We start from the raw sequence: 15,459 nt of genomic DNA, 5'->3' as shown, positions 1-15,459 counted from the left end.
TGGCACACTTTTTTCTGGTTCAGCATCAATGGGGGACAATTTGCTTTCCTCTCTTATTTTTGTCTTTTTTTTTTTTTTTTCTCCTTTCCCCTGGGTCTAAGAGTACCTCTCATTATCCTCCTGTAATTCATAGGCTTCAGTGCCAGACAACATACATTACTGGAGATTAGTACTTCTAGTTTCAAGACACTGCCTCTCTTTTGGTGAGAAACACTGCTTTAAGTAATGGTAAAGTTGTAAAACTCTTTTTTTTAACCAGACAAGACTGATGAGAAAGGCAAAGTTGTCTAGGAACTGTAGTCACTCTACATCTGTTATGTAAAAGAAAAGTTTTCACCAGCAGGGAATGAAACAGCTGATTTCACAAAAAGGGTAAGATGAGCTGGTCTGGTAGCCATAAAATACAGAAGAGTTGTGTGAAGTCACAGGAAATATCTGCACCAGTCTGTGCTTAACTGTGGGCAACAGTGGGTATTTGGGAAAGAACATGGGAATGGATCAAGCACACACTGATAATTCCTGAAATTCACCCGACCAAATAACTGAACGAAGGATTGCATCAACTTCTTTCCATTTAAGAGTCCTTTTAATTTAATTGGTTTTTGAACCCAATTACACTCTTATGACTTCTACTATTATTACTATTCTCTAACACCTCATGACAGAGTTTTACACTTAATTATGCACTGCAGGGAGTGAAGACTCGTCTGCTGTCAGATAACTGACTTTGACGTTTCTTACTTCTTGTATTATAGGAATTGGTGCAAAAATCATTCCCTATTCACCATTTTCATACTATTCATCATTTTATGAGCTCTACTGGGTTGTCTCTCAGCTATTTCTTTTTCCAAGCTGAAAAGAACTAGTTTATTTAATTCTTTCATATGATAGTCATTCCATAATTATGCTAATTCTTGCTGGGTTTCTCTATGTTTTCTAATTCCCCTAATTGTTACAAATGATCCTTCATCTTACTTATATCTATTAGTTTTCATAAATATCCAGACAGTCCTAATTCAAAGCTGGGCTTGATTGTGTTTAAATGGAAACCTACATAACTTGAGAAGTCCTTTTTTCTTTATATATAATAGTTTATCAGGTTGGACTCTTGTCACTGATGTTTCAGATTTCAAATGCTTTTTATGCAGAGAAATGGCATTCACAAGCACCAGAATTTACAATCTGTTATTGTGTTAAACAAGATTATTAGCCTTATTAGTATATTCTAGGGCCATACTGGTGGCAAAAAGTAATGGAATTCTTTCATTTAAAAAAAAAAAAAAGTGAAATCTCTTATGTATGTAATATAAAGTTTCACTTTAACTTAGGGAAACAATTGTCTGGGTTACAGGAACCAACACTCACCATGTTAACATCCTTCCCTGCCCCTAATGTGCATCAGAAAATTGTACATTTCAAAGAAGATGCAATGAAAAACATTGTTTCTTTACACATAATCTGTCAGCTGGAGATTGGGCTATGTGTAAACTATATGAAACGTGGGTTATCAGTAGTCAGTGATAGTGAATAAACATTTTTCTTTTTACTTGTGTATTCTCACGTGGGTTTATGCAATATATTTTAATAGATTTGGGGCTACTCTAAAGTCCAGAGAGCTTGAAAGAACAGAGAACAATAAGAAATAGGTATTCTACAAAGGCCAAAACTCCATTCTTTGACCATTTCCTTTTCATCCTGCCTTACCACCAGGGTAGGGTCAGGATAGTATAATACCATCAGAAGGATAGCCCTTATACTTAATTTGCTTCTTTGGGATGAGAAGTTTGACATCTGCTCAGAACTGCATGCATAGAATTTATTTCTCATTTATGGATTCAACTATAAAAATGTTTTTATAATTCATGGAATTACAGAAATGCAACCTGGATGTCATTTGTGAAGGTCACTTATCCGGTTGTCCCAGCTAACGTTGGACTACTTCCAAGAGAAATTCAGGCCAGTTATTGCTTTATCTAGTTGAGTGAGGAAAACCTCCATGGCTGGGATTTCACAAAATTACTAGGCAAATTGTTCCAGTGCTGTTCTAGTCTTCTAGTGATTTTTTTTTCCTCTGACATCTAATCTGAACCTGGTAAGCTGCAATTATTGTTCACTGCAGCTTACTCTTTCATCAGATACTGCTGAGAAGAGTTAACATCAAGATCTTTGTTGCTATGCTTCAAGTAAGCATTGGCTGTTATTAGAACACCCTTTAGACGCTCTTTTCCCAGCCCAAACAAGCCCAGTTCCCTCAGCCTCTCCTTGTTAGGTCAGTGCAGCATTAAGTTACTTACTGCCTAGACACAGAAGGTTGACATTAAGCTTAAAGGTCTCAAATGAGGACAGCTAAACTCCCGGACCACTTTATGTATAAACTATGCAACATTTCAGCTATGTTGAATATGTACTTGAAATGGTCCTTTTGCCCTTCAACTGAGCAAACAATCTAAAGGCCTGAAGTAAAACAAAAGCAAAAAATCCCACCCCAATTGAAATCAGTGAGTAAGCATTGAAATCAATTGGGATATGTGACCAAGAATAAAAAAGGTGGCCTCTATTACCATATATATAACTCCATCTAAGGTTAAACATTCAGATATTTACAATTAAAGTATGCATGTTCATGCTACTTTGGATATATTTTCAAGAACTGTAAGATTTTAAATCAATATGATTTTAACAAGAAAATGTTTTATGCTAAACTCCAGAGAGATACAGTTTGCTTAGAATACTGTACAGATCTTAAAATTCACCACCCCCAAAGCAAGCATAGGTATTATGTACTTCTAATTTGCTTCTTAGAACTAAGTTAAGAATTGTCATGTTTTGTAGTCTGGAGATCTTAATTTTCTAGCACAAAGATGCTGAAGATTTATTCTTATGTTTCTTTTATGGCATGTTTATCCTCTTAAAAGCATTTGCCCCTGAAAATAATACACAGAGAAGCACAATGCAAGCTCTTCTAACTCTTCTGTCGAGAAGCTTATGTAGCATAAAGCTTTGTTGACCTTTGAGGCAGTAAAAGGAGAGTGTTAACAGTTCTCTGCAGAGCAACTGAAACATAGCAGGCTTTTCTTTAAGGAGAAAATACAAGCTACATTCCCACCTAAATGATTAAATGGAGGCCTGTGAAAAGAGGCATATTCCATGATATGATTTATCTTGTGTACTTTCACTACAGCCCTGGCAGTGCAGCCCTGGCCAGACACAGTCTATGTGTAGATTTTGATATGTTGGGCCATTGTGAATTCTTTTGGCCTGTGTCAGCTGTAGTAGCTTTTGTTTATCTATTTGGTTTTGTTTACTTATTATGTCTATCCTTATTACTCCTTCACAGAAATGTAGACTTGTGTTGCTGTTCAATCAGGCACAGGACCGATGTTGTCTGCTCCATATTTGTACCTTGATGAGTATACCTTTTTCTAGAACTTTCCTCTGGACTTGTAATTCTCTTACAAGAATTGATAAATACAGCACCTATCATATGCACATTTTACAACTTCTAAATATAATTTGCCTGTACTTCTGCTTGCTTAGAAGATAAGTATAGTTAGTCACAAGCAAGAACTCAGTCTATATGTATTTCTCCACTTTTATTCTGCTCTCTTCTACGTAGTGGAGCAGCCTTTAATACCTTGGGCAGACAGACTGGTACAGCCTTTATCTGGATCTTCAAGTACTTTCATTGAATTAAGTGCCCCATTCTTTCTGATCCTTGAACTCTGTAACCTTTTCCTCTGTTCTTCCAAGACTTTTCTATATATCCTTTCTTTAGGTTCCCTTTAATTTCTAAATCCTAGAAGAAGCACCTGTTGTCCTGTTCCTTTGCTTGGAAATCCTCTGGTTCAAAATCTAATCCTCCTGTCAGAAAATTCAACCAAACTTCTTTCTCAGCTCAGGCACTCTCCTTAGTATAATAATCACAGCTTGATGTCAGACTGTACTTACTAGGATTAACAAATCTATTTTGTTCCTTATCTAGGAATATAAAACAGTTTTGATATATAGTATTAAAGAGTGGTTTACCCTGGTCTGTTGTTGGCACCCATACATAAGTGCTATAGAATAATGCTGAGCTTATCATGTATTCCTACAGGCATCACTTGCAGTTTCAGTCCATACCTAAAAGGTTGCAGGGATCAATTTTCAAAGACAAATGTTCAGGACTCTGTTAAAGTAATACACCCAATTAAATCTGCTTTGTCTACTAGTCTACAGTAAGCCTTAGTTCCACTAAATTCTTTTCCAGTGACAGCAATCATACACCATAAAATATTAATGATGTTTTCATTCTCATCCTATACAATAGCCAAGACTAGAGGTCCCTATGTAAGTCTCATTCATACTGCCCAGATTCAGTTATCATCTGTAGAATTTTCTGTAAAGACAGTAGTAATATTTCACAGAAAATGAAGGGAGACAGTATGTTGCAGTACTGCTTTGTCAGGTTCATTTTCCCTTTCTTCTCTGAAAAAGGTATCAAATATTGACTGCTGTCCCCTGTATCTGTTGTAAATCTTTATGTACAAATTGTAAGTATGAACAATTACAGCACATTATCTTTAGAATAATGAGAAATTAATTTGGTAGTTTACAATTTTGTTTGTTGGTATAATTCTTGTTCCTGACTTGACAACAAATCTATTAAAAAAAAAAAGAAGAAAAGAAAGAGGAGGCAAGCTTGTTTCACACTTAATGCTTTTTTTTTTGCCCTCTACCAAATAAATACGTATCTACCTATCCAAGATCATGTAAAATTCCTTCAGGGCTCCACTTGATTACATCCACATTTTTCAGCCTTATGTATTCCCATTTAATAGAAGAGATTCAAGATTCCACTAATGTAAAATTCTTTTATCATCCCTTGCATTTTTCCCTTTATTGCAGTGGCACAAAGTATGTGTTCATACATAATGTGCTATGTGAGTTTTCCACCCTCCTGAGCTTCACATTCCTCTTGTATGTGCAGGATGCTGAAAGGATTTTGGTGGGAAGGACAGAAAGAGATGACGTGCATCACATGTATATATCCATATGATAGGTGCTGTATTGACATAGCTACTTCTACTTATCTACCTCCTTCCTGTTTTGTTCACCACCAGGAATTCCTGCAGAGATTTTAAACTAATGTAGCGTATTACGGTGATGGGACAATGAGTTTTGCTACTTGTAGAGTAAGTTAAGCTGATAAGTGACTTAAAAATACTTCTTAAAGAATTCATAATGGGCCTTACCCTTCTCTGGCACCCTTTCTAACTTTGACTTTTTAGAATTCCCAACATTTTCCAGGAAAACCTTGGGATACCAGGATTGGAAAAAGGGGTTTCAAAAGGCAAAACAATTCTGTTTATACAAACCCCTGTTGGTTACCCAGTCCCTCCTGGGAGATACCAAGGCTAGAAACAGGTATATAAAGGACAACACAGATACAACGGTTTATCCCAGTTTCAGCCTCCTCAACAAGGTTCTTAATTTCTTTATTTCAGCAGTTAAGTCTATGTACTTATCTCCAACAGATAGTTTCTTCTTTTTGATTTTTAAATGAAAGCAATTATTTTTTGTAACTCATGAAATTATCAGCTTTCCCCATTTAGACCCACAGCCATCTGATCCTATGCATTCTTGTAGGAGTCTTCTTTCTTTGAACAAAAGACAAATCATGTAATAGTCCTTTTCTTTTTAAATCAAGTCTCTCTCATCCAGTACTCAAATAGGACTGCCTAACTGCTAGACATCAAGAACCTTTCAACTAGCACTCCATTTAGGCTTTTTTACAGGAAAAAGGTATCTCTTTCTATTTATCCAGGCTATCTCTTGCTTCTGAATCATCTGCATTTTTTTCTGCAAGATTCTTCTGCTTTTCCTCTGCCATCTACTATACATTTATTCAAACATAGTTTGAATTCCTGAATGACTGTCTGGGACAATGGTATTTCCTTGGTTTATTTTGTGGGCTGTCATTATTTCAGAATGGATTTGATGTTTTTGCACAGTAACCTTAAGGAGAAAACGTTTATGTCCAATGAATTCAATTACCTTTTTTCCCCACCACACCTTCTTCAAATACTTGAGTTTCACCTGCTTTCTTTAGAAGGTCTTTAAGTTGTGGATCTTTAAACAACACATTTGAAGCAGGAAAAAAAAGGTTCATGCCATTTTATGAAATAGCTCATAGCTACCAGCATATGCCAGCCACTGTTGCAAAGAAAAGCCTCAACAGGAATATACCAACAGCCTCCACTGGTTCTTCTGAGATTGTTATATTTAAAGATTTTCCAGCTATTCTGGAAAGCAAACATTATCATTCCTGCACCAATTTTATTCATCCTTGTTTATGGTTTACACAAGATAAATTTTATTTAGTTTAGCTAAAGGTTTTCACAATCTCCAAATGGCTACTTAAAATAATTATGAAAGAGAAATTATGATTGCAAGGTAAAGTTCTTGGGTATTTAGTTCAAATGGCAGTCAATTTCCTTATTTGTGATAGTTTCTGTCTTCATAGTGTTTCATTTTTAAGTTCAAAACGTTCTCAACTACAACCAGGAAGCGTTACTGTGAAAGCTGTGAAGAGATACTACATTCCAATTTGGCTCCATTTACTAATTGATTTTTCTAATTACTTGCTATCTTGATAACAGGGTCTTCCTTTTTGAAAACTCTTAAATGTCTGGAACTCTTTGCTGCTAAGCACACCTCTACTGTTGCAGAGGATGACCAGGGATGTTTGTTTGCACATTATTGGAAGAACAGAAGCAGCCAACTGTTCCTTACAATGTTCTTTCCCTTAAGCAACCCATTCCTAGTTCTCATACTCAGAGAAGAATTTGCAATTAGCCCCCAACAAGGCCATCTGGATAAGGCATTGGCATTATCTTGCTTGTACCCCAGCTTGTGTATTAGTATGAAATTACAGCAGCACATTTTTCCTAACCACCTGGCTAGCTACCCCCCTCAGGAAAAGACACTGCAGAGGAGAAGAATGCCTTTTCCTATTTTCCTAACTTTATTTTTCCTCCATGATAAAAAAAACAATAAAAAATCTATCAAGTCCTTTGTTGGTGTACAGTAATTTATTCTATTTTTAAATTATAAGAAGTCATAACCCTCTCAAGTTCACTTACCATATAAAATGTACAATAGTTTTACAATACTGATGAAACCAGAAACAAGCCTGTTGTGTTAGGACAGGAGCTTATGAGTCGATAGATCATGTATCTTTTCATTCTCTAATAAAACAAGATAAAACTTAATTTTAAAATAAATATTATTATATTACTTCTCATTAAATAAACAGTGAGTGATTCTTCTCCATCTCACAGCTGAAATCCAGAGTGGCTCTAGTGAAGTCAAGGGAGATGTGCTAGACACAACTGATAAAAATTTCATAAGAATTAGGCCCAAATTACTGTTACTTCTATTTAAAGCTAAAATCATCCTCTCACCTCTACCTTCCAAACAGGAAAACTGTCTAGCATACTTCACAGTAAAAAACAAAAATACCCAGACTCTAGATTATTATCATTCACTCTGAACACAGTCAGACAAATGGAGCACACGTTAGATTTGCAAATAATCTTGTAAAAGAAATACTCTTTTTTGATATCCCAAATCACTTCTGTACATTTACTTGAGACCACTGAGGTGACTGATGGTTTATGCATATGGTTTTCAGAAACCTAGAATACTGCCTATACAAAGGGCTGCAATACCTGCAGAATAATCTATACAGGAAATGCAGCCAGCACTGTTCAAACAGTGAATTCATTACAGGATAGAAGAAAACAGGAGTCAAATACTGCAGAAGAGCAGGTGGGAATTATAGAAATACCTATATGACCTAATTATAGAATCCTTATCCAAAGTAAGCATACATCTGAAGTACTGTACCTGTTGGCACTGTGAGAACGCTGACTGGGAGCTATAGCACATGTCTTTGGCAGAATGACTATATTAACTGATGCACAAAGAATTCTGTGTATAATCTCTGGTGCCTTAATTTCACTGCTTTCTGTTACTAATTTACAGAAAACGAAAATGTGGATTCTTTAAATGTACTTAACCAATAAATCTGACATAATATGTTTATACAGAATGGTAAAATATATGGCTAGTATCCAGTCTGCCCTAGTCAGTCTGTTTATTTGCAGGAAATAAATGAAAAAAGATATAAAGATAGACAAATGCCGTCTGGAAATAGTGCTGTGAACTTTTACAAAATTCATGTTCTTTGTATACATATGATAAAACAACACTGAGCATAAAAGTCCATCAAAAAGCAAATATGTTTTCTTTCAGTTGGGATGAATGTGTTAGTATTTTATCAGGGACAAATTCAAGAAGTCAAATGAGGTGGGGTTTTTTTATTTTACAAGAGGTATTTAAGAAAACAGGCTGCATCAGTGAGGGTAGGTCTAACAGCAGCTTCCAGAACTAATGCCAGGATCCAGAGGTGTATAAGAGGACACAGGCAGATGCATGAGAAAGGATGCTTTGGCCAGTTTTAAAACCTATGTTGAAATGAATCACCAATTGAACAGTCATGTGAAAAAAAGTGTTTTGAGGAATCAGCTAAAACATCTTGAAAAAAATAATTTTGTGTCTATGAATTAGTACTTTTTGGTAATTTATTTTTGTCTGTTGGAAGATCAGTCAATAGGTGGAAAGGGAGATGTTCTGTGAAAAGCCTTAAATAAGAGTTTTTTAAAATGTTAGGAATTACATATGGTGTATGTGAGCCCTTGAACAGTCTTACAGTCTTCTGTTTCTGCCAATCCAAAATACTTTTGACCATACTAAAAGTGTTGATTCCAAGGTTTTCTTCAAGAAACTTCACTCTCAAAAAAAATTAAATTCTGTATAAATTGATTTATTGTACCCTCTGGAAGCACTGGGGCATGAGGTATCGATAATCTCCAGGAATTTTAGAAGATAATTATGATATTTTTTCCTATTTATTTTTTTTCTTTTTTAAGAAAAGAAAATCAGCTGCTCTGCCCCTCAGATGGCAAAGCATGCCATTATATAAAAAGTTTAAAAACAGAAAGTTGCTCTTCCTCTGATGACTTGTCCCATGTACAAATCATTAATTTGGAACTGTATCTTGACATACTATTGATGATGCCCATCATTCACAACACCCCTCCCTTCCATCATGCCCTATGCTGATCAATAATGCCTAAACTTATTAATTAATTAAATTTGCCATATGGACTAAACTGAATAAATTGTATTAAATCTAAGGCACTCTCATGATCTGAGACTACTGCAAGTAAGAGTTCCTCTGAATAGAACGGGATTTATTTTCTTAATTTAGCAGGACAATTTTGCAAATTCATTTTGTCTGAAGGCAAAAAAATTATGAAAGATACATTGAGTTAAAAAAACAGACTCCACAAATCCATGAAACAATGTTCTGAACACTTTTTGTACAGCCTTTGTAGAGATTAGTTCAAAGAATAATCATCTGAATATATGCATCTCTCTATGGAAACATAACATAGAACAGATTTCCACACAAAGCTTTCTTCATAATTTATCCATGGTCTATCAGCAAGCAGACTTTACACAGCTGACTGTGCAGAGATTCTTTGCATTAGTTGATGTTAATTTGCAAGAAGAGAATAACTGGCAGAGAGCAAAAAGACTTTTCTAGTTATAAAAAAATAATAAATGCACATTACTGTAGGAATTCCTATTTTCAGCCTATGTTTGAGACCTCTGTCTCAAAGTCTATAAAATCTTTATATTCATTGTAATTTCGAGGGGGTTTTTATATGTTCCTTGTTTTGTGAATATTTTTTTCTACACGTTTTTCCCAACATATTTGCTAAATAGAAGAAAAATTAATCAAAATTTTCTGTCATGTGTCCTTTTCCTGCTTAGAGCAGGCAGATGAACCTGGCTGAAACAGAACAGAATAAAGCTCCACTTACTCAAGAATTATAATTTTATTAATAAAGAATATTGCTGGGTATTGAAAAAGATTGGAATAAAATGCCATGCTTATCACATTCTCTAGATATGAGTAGGACTACTTGGATAAAAGAGGGGGTTTCCTTTAAATAGAAAATACGAGCCTGTACAGCAAAAATTTTTCAAGTATATCTAAAGTTAGTCAGATCATGTTAATGCAACAAAGCCTAACCAGGAATAAAGATCAAAGTTGTAACATGCTGGAAAGCATTGACCTCAGCAAAAATGCTTGATTAAGATATTTTCTGTATATATTTTTGAGAACAGTGATATTTATTTTAATAATCTAGATTATTTACTATTGAAAGCATTACATTTGTTTACACCTGTAAACCGAGCAATGCCCTCGGCCTTCCCAGAGTACCTGCTACCTTGGACAGCTCCAGCTGTATCATGAGTAACTAAGAAAGGAGCAACATGGGAGGAAAAACATTCTGCTTTCAATTGTTCATAAATGGAGTTTGCCTACTCAGGGCAGCAGACAGAAAAGTTGTTAAATATATCTGGCTAAACTCAGCTTTCACCTATAAATATACAAGTTGTCTCATCACAAGAGAATGTGGTTCTTGTGTATTCTTTCAAGTTTTCCATTACACAATGGGAGGAAGCAAGGCAAGGAAAAAATCTGAGTATGTGTATGTGTTAAATTACACATCTAATGATGCAATATTACAGTTGTGCTGTAGTAGTTCTGTCTTTTCAAAAAAGAACTGCAGAAGGTTTCTGTGATGTGAAATCCTTAGATTGTACCTCCTCCCTTTTATTCAAAAAATTAGTTTATAGTGCTAACCTAAGTTTAAACACAACCATGTTTTCCCAAGTTACACCTATTGTTTCTAAATCTTCAGTTTTAGATTTTCCTCCATAGTTACTAAATATTTAAAAAAAATATTAAAGAAGGGGATAGTCTGTGGTAAAATGTACTGTATCAAAATAAATGAATTAAGATCCCTGAAATTTCATGGTCAGGTAAAATGGAGAGTCACCAAATAAAACCAAAATTGGTTTTTGCTCATTGGTAGACTTAATAATGTATTTTGTGTGCTTTCCACAGTTATGATGATACACTGTTGTTGACCCTGCTGTTTCCTCTCCTACAGAGTCGAATGGCAGAAAGTTTGCGTCTCTTTGATTCCATCTGCAACAACAATTGGTTTATCAACACGTCCCTCATCCTTTTTTTGAATAAAAAAGATCTGCTGGCAGAGAAGATCCGACGCATCCCCCTAACGGTCTGCTTCGCTGAGTACAAAGGCCAGAACACTTACGAGGAGGCAGCAGTCTACATCCAGCGCCAGTTTGAGGACTTGAATCGCAACAAGGAGACCAAGGAAATCTACTCACACTTCACCTGCGCCACTGACACCAGTAACATCCAGTTTGTCTTTGATGCAGTGACAGATGTCATCATTCAGAACAATCTCAAATATATTGGCCTCTGCTAAGAGTCCTTGGGCTTAATCTGTTTCTGGAAGTGATAAAAAAAGGGGCTAACCACTTCCACTTCTAGTGGAAAAAAAATGGGGCAATGCTTAGTAGCCCAAGGGAAAGGGGAAAACTGATGTATGTACACAGTTCCTCTTATGCCCCCTTAACCCACTAGATAATTTCACAAATATATGTTCTGGAGAGTGAACGCTTCCTCTCCAAAACAACACACACACACACACCCCCAGTGAAAGAACCCAAACAACCCAAAAACCCCAAACAAAAAAAAAGAGATTGAGGCCTATCTCTGTGGAGATGTTTTCACCACAGTCACTGCACTTTTATTCCATTTGTTTCATTCCATTTCCTACAGTGGGAGTGTCATCATGTTCTCTGTAAGAAATAATTCTTCATCCAGTGTCCTAAAATTTTACTGACATGAAGATATAAAGCCGGGGAATGATAGATGAACTGATTTGCAGGGTGTGGAGCAGAATGGTTGTGTTGTGGGAGAGGATAGTTTAAACCAAAAGCTACAGAACAGGAAAGTTTAAGCAAAATACTACTTCAAGTTGTAAAGATGGGCATGCACCCACAATATTGGTACACACAGCCAAACAGTATATACACATACATCATGTATGCACATGACTCACAGCATATACTATGTACACACTTCTGCTTTACTTTACTGTTTGTCATGGACACCTTGCCTATTAAAGGAATTGTTGGTGCGCAACTGTTCTGTGATTTCCAAACTAACTAGCAGCTATTTCTGCTCTTAAAGGCTTCAAATATGCAGCAAAACCACATGAAATCAATCTATGAATAGGCCAAATTAAGGTCAGTGTTTCTTCTACTGGTAAGGAGTTTTATACATCGAAACAGTCTTCTTTTACATCTTTTTTTTGCCAAATCTTGTGGTGTTTCACAAAAAACCAAACTCTATTTCACAAGTAGGTTAGTGTTCATTTTTTAATACAGATTTAAAAGAAAAATCACAAGGCAGTTTTTAAAATTATTGTTGTAGTGTCTGGATTGCTGAATGTGAAAGTTGCCAACGGACAATTCTGTTCCACTGCTCCAAATACATCCTGGGAATTGTAATATTGTAAGAGATTTCCCAAGAAGCAGGAGCCATGGAGATTGTGTAGTATATAGCCTCCAAAGTATTTTTTGTTGTTTTTTAAATTATTTTAAAAATGTGATGTATTATTAGAAGGTTAAAGATGAGCGATATGAACAATAAATAAATGTCTTGATATTTCAATTTAATAATTTAAATTATTTACAGTTTAGTGAAGTTAAGGAAACTGAAGAGATGCATTCCTCAGCTCCAGGTTTCATCTCATAAAGAAACACTACTGGATGGAGTAACATTCCGGCAAAAGTCTGAATGCATAAGAAGCTCTGTGGGACTATACTGGAAAAATCTCAAATGGATCATATAGACCTATGTCTTTGGTCAGTTGATTCTTTCCCCTGCCATAGAAAAGACTTCTTAAGGACTTCAGTGTAAAGTTGGTGTGTAAATATATGTTTGATAATTGTAAAGCACATACGTACACAGAGACACAGACACACATACACACTGGAAAATAATGTTCTACTTTTGTTTCCCCTATGTACTACAATTAGTGCAAGAAATCTCAGCCAAGGGCTCTAATAAATTTAAAACAAAATGGTTAATAACATCAACATTTAAATTGTCCACTTAAAAAAATAAATAATTCAAATGATACTGAATGTGTCTGTAGTGTTTTCATTATGTGTTATGACAATTACTTAATTGGATAATGCCTGTGAAGTTTTCTTTCTTTAATGACAGACTTGTGAGTTTTATTTGCTCCAGATCTTTTTCCTCAGTTTATTCACCAAATTTCAGCAATTTGAATCTTAATCAGTTACATTTGAGCAACTCTGTAAGATTTCAGGGATGTGTTCTAATTTAAGATCTTTAAAAATTCTGAATGTGTTACTGTTATTTTTTTTGGGGGGGGGGAGATGGTTAGCAATTTTAGGAAAGATGTTATAGACCAAGATAGGAAATACTGGGGAAGATATCCCATGGTAACTTTGCTTGAAAACTGCATCAATTCAAACTATAACAAGCTGCTTCTAGAACATCCTCTAACTGAAATCTTTAAAAACCTGGATGTGCACTAAGAAAAAGTGCAACTCTTGTACAAAGAGCAAAACCTCATAAAAATAACTTTTTAGAGAATGTTAGATAAATAATGTCCCTGGATTTTAAACATAATTTGACTTAGAATCCTTCACCCCATTAATCATTTCTAAATCCAGCTTAAAATATATGATAGTGTTTGGATACTTTCCTTTTTTGCTTCTCAGCATTTCTACAAATTGCCTTAAAAAGTCCTAATCCTTCTTATGTTTAAGAATCCTTCTTTTGATCTATTTGAAGATATCTAAATTCAAACTAGGATTTTTCTAAGTGACCTGGAGACTTAAGCTAATGATGAGCTGGGACTGCCAAGAGAACTACAGTATTCTTGAAGGCAGTTCAAGCCTTTTCCACCTTGCTGGAGACTGCAACCAAACCCAAAAATATTCTCTGAGGCTCAAGTAATGGGTTAAGACTTTCAAAACTCTTCAATCCAGACATAATTGATAATGAAGAAAAATCTATTTAATTTTGAATGGTGCTTTATCCCTGTACTGAAGACACAGGGCCCCTTTAAGCATGATCTGTCAGCTGTTACACCTGAAGGATAGAGGCAAGAGAGCCAATAAGGTGATGTTCTGAAGGTATAAAAGGTTTGTCATGCCACACAAGGAGCGTTTGGGTCTTGCTCCTAATGAGAAAGTGTTCTTGCTTGCTTCTGATATTTGCAGTCAAGCTGCTTGATTAGGTGAGTTTACTAAAAGCAATATATGGTAATTGCTTGTATGGACCACAAGGCTAGTACAGGGTTCTTAATTTACCATCAAAATGTTATCATTTACTTGAGAAACTACATGGTATTTCTAGTCTAAATTGTTTTTTATAGTGTAATATCCTGTTGCTAGCCAACTGAATTGGGAAACGATGTAAAATGAGTTGGGGCTTCTGGCTTTTGTGATACAGGTGAGATTTCAGACTAGTGAAAGAAGTAACAAGAAAACCCTGGCATTCATTAGAGTGTAGCTTCAGGGTAGGAAAGCTAAAAATGGAAGTGTAGTTAATTAGGAGGGTAAAAAATATATTTTAAAATATTATTTACTCAACTAAGATTCTTCCAATATGGGTATTACTGGCGCCCTACAGTAGAAGTGGAAGAACCTAAAGTGTTTTAACAAAGGTACAAGGGTATTTCAAAAGAAAAGGAGTCAGTTATATTATCATTGAATGAAAACTGCCTTGGGAAGGAGAAAAGAAACTGAAGCATTGTCATGGTTCCTACTTAGCTTAAGAAAAGCATAGGCATGTGGAGGAATAAAGCAGTAAATAATTAAGTTTAAATAATCAATTTATATAATCATGTTCTCTGAGTAGCCATTCCTTGCTATCAATAAAGCATTTAATTCTTATCATGTTACTCTCTTATCTGAAGAATTCAGGTTTTTAAAATAAATTCTGCTTTGCACAGAAGTAAAATAATTCTGTTTTCTGATTGTATAAGAACACTGAGGCACAGGGAAGTTAAAACTGAAGTCTGGGCCAAAAACAGGTGCTGACATGAAATCCCTTGACTCTTAGTCACCCACTTGGATAAATCATGCAACTAAATTTGCACCTATTTCATTAGTTCTCAGTTATCAGTAGTGCAGTGCACTGCCACCTGAAAAGACTGCATCAATACAGCTGGGATTTCACTTCACCTGGGCAACAATGACATTCACAGAAGAGATGTTCCATCTGCTGCAATAAGAATGCCATCTGTCCTTTTATCATTTGCACACTCCAGACAGCAAAACAAGGTCCACAGGGATAAAGGTATCCTTAAACAGCCCTTATCCTTAGATTCAATTGGTTATGATTTTCCAAGGGTGGAATAGTGGAAACGCTGAGGGTCAGTGAATTAGGAGAAATATTATTTCCTGTACTCTCCAAAT

General features: G+C 35.4%; 2 protein-coding genes across 2 annotated transcripts in view; one reads left to right on the top strand and one right to left on the bottom strand.

The window, feature by feature from the left end:
- Positions 1-11,420, top strand: part of GNAZ (G protein subunit alpha z) — a gene marked incomplete at both ends in the record, with an annotated part of 41,087 nt that extends 29,667 nt beyond the window's left edge. Inside the window, one exon of the mRNA XM_084271920.1 lies at positions 11,076-11,420. Within this exon, the coding sequence (XP_084128046.1) occupies positions 11,076-11,420 (345 nt within the window). The remainder of the gene's footprint in view (positions 1-11,075) is intronic.
- RSPH14 (radial spoke head 14 homolog) overlaps positions 1-15,459 on the bottom strand; it is a gene marked incomplete at both ends in the record, with an annotated part of 99,197 nt that overhangs the window by 68,546 nt on the left and 15,192 nt on the right. The gene's annotated exons all lie outside the window — the stretch shown is intronic.

This window comes from Gallinula chloropus (assembly GCF_964237585.1).
Source record: "Gallinula chloropus genome assembly, chromosome: 17".
NCBI lineage: Eukaryota > Metazoa > Chordata > Aves > Gruiformes > Rallidae > Gallinula > Gallinula chloropus.
The sequence above is the reverse complement of the archived record's forward strand: the minus strand, read 5'-3'. Positions and strand labels throughout refer to the sequence as shown.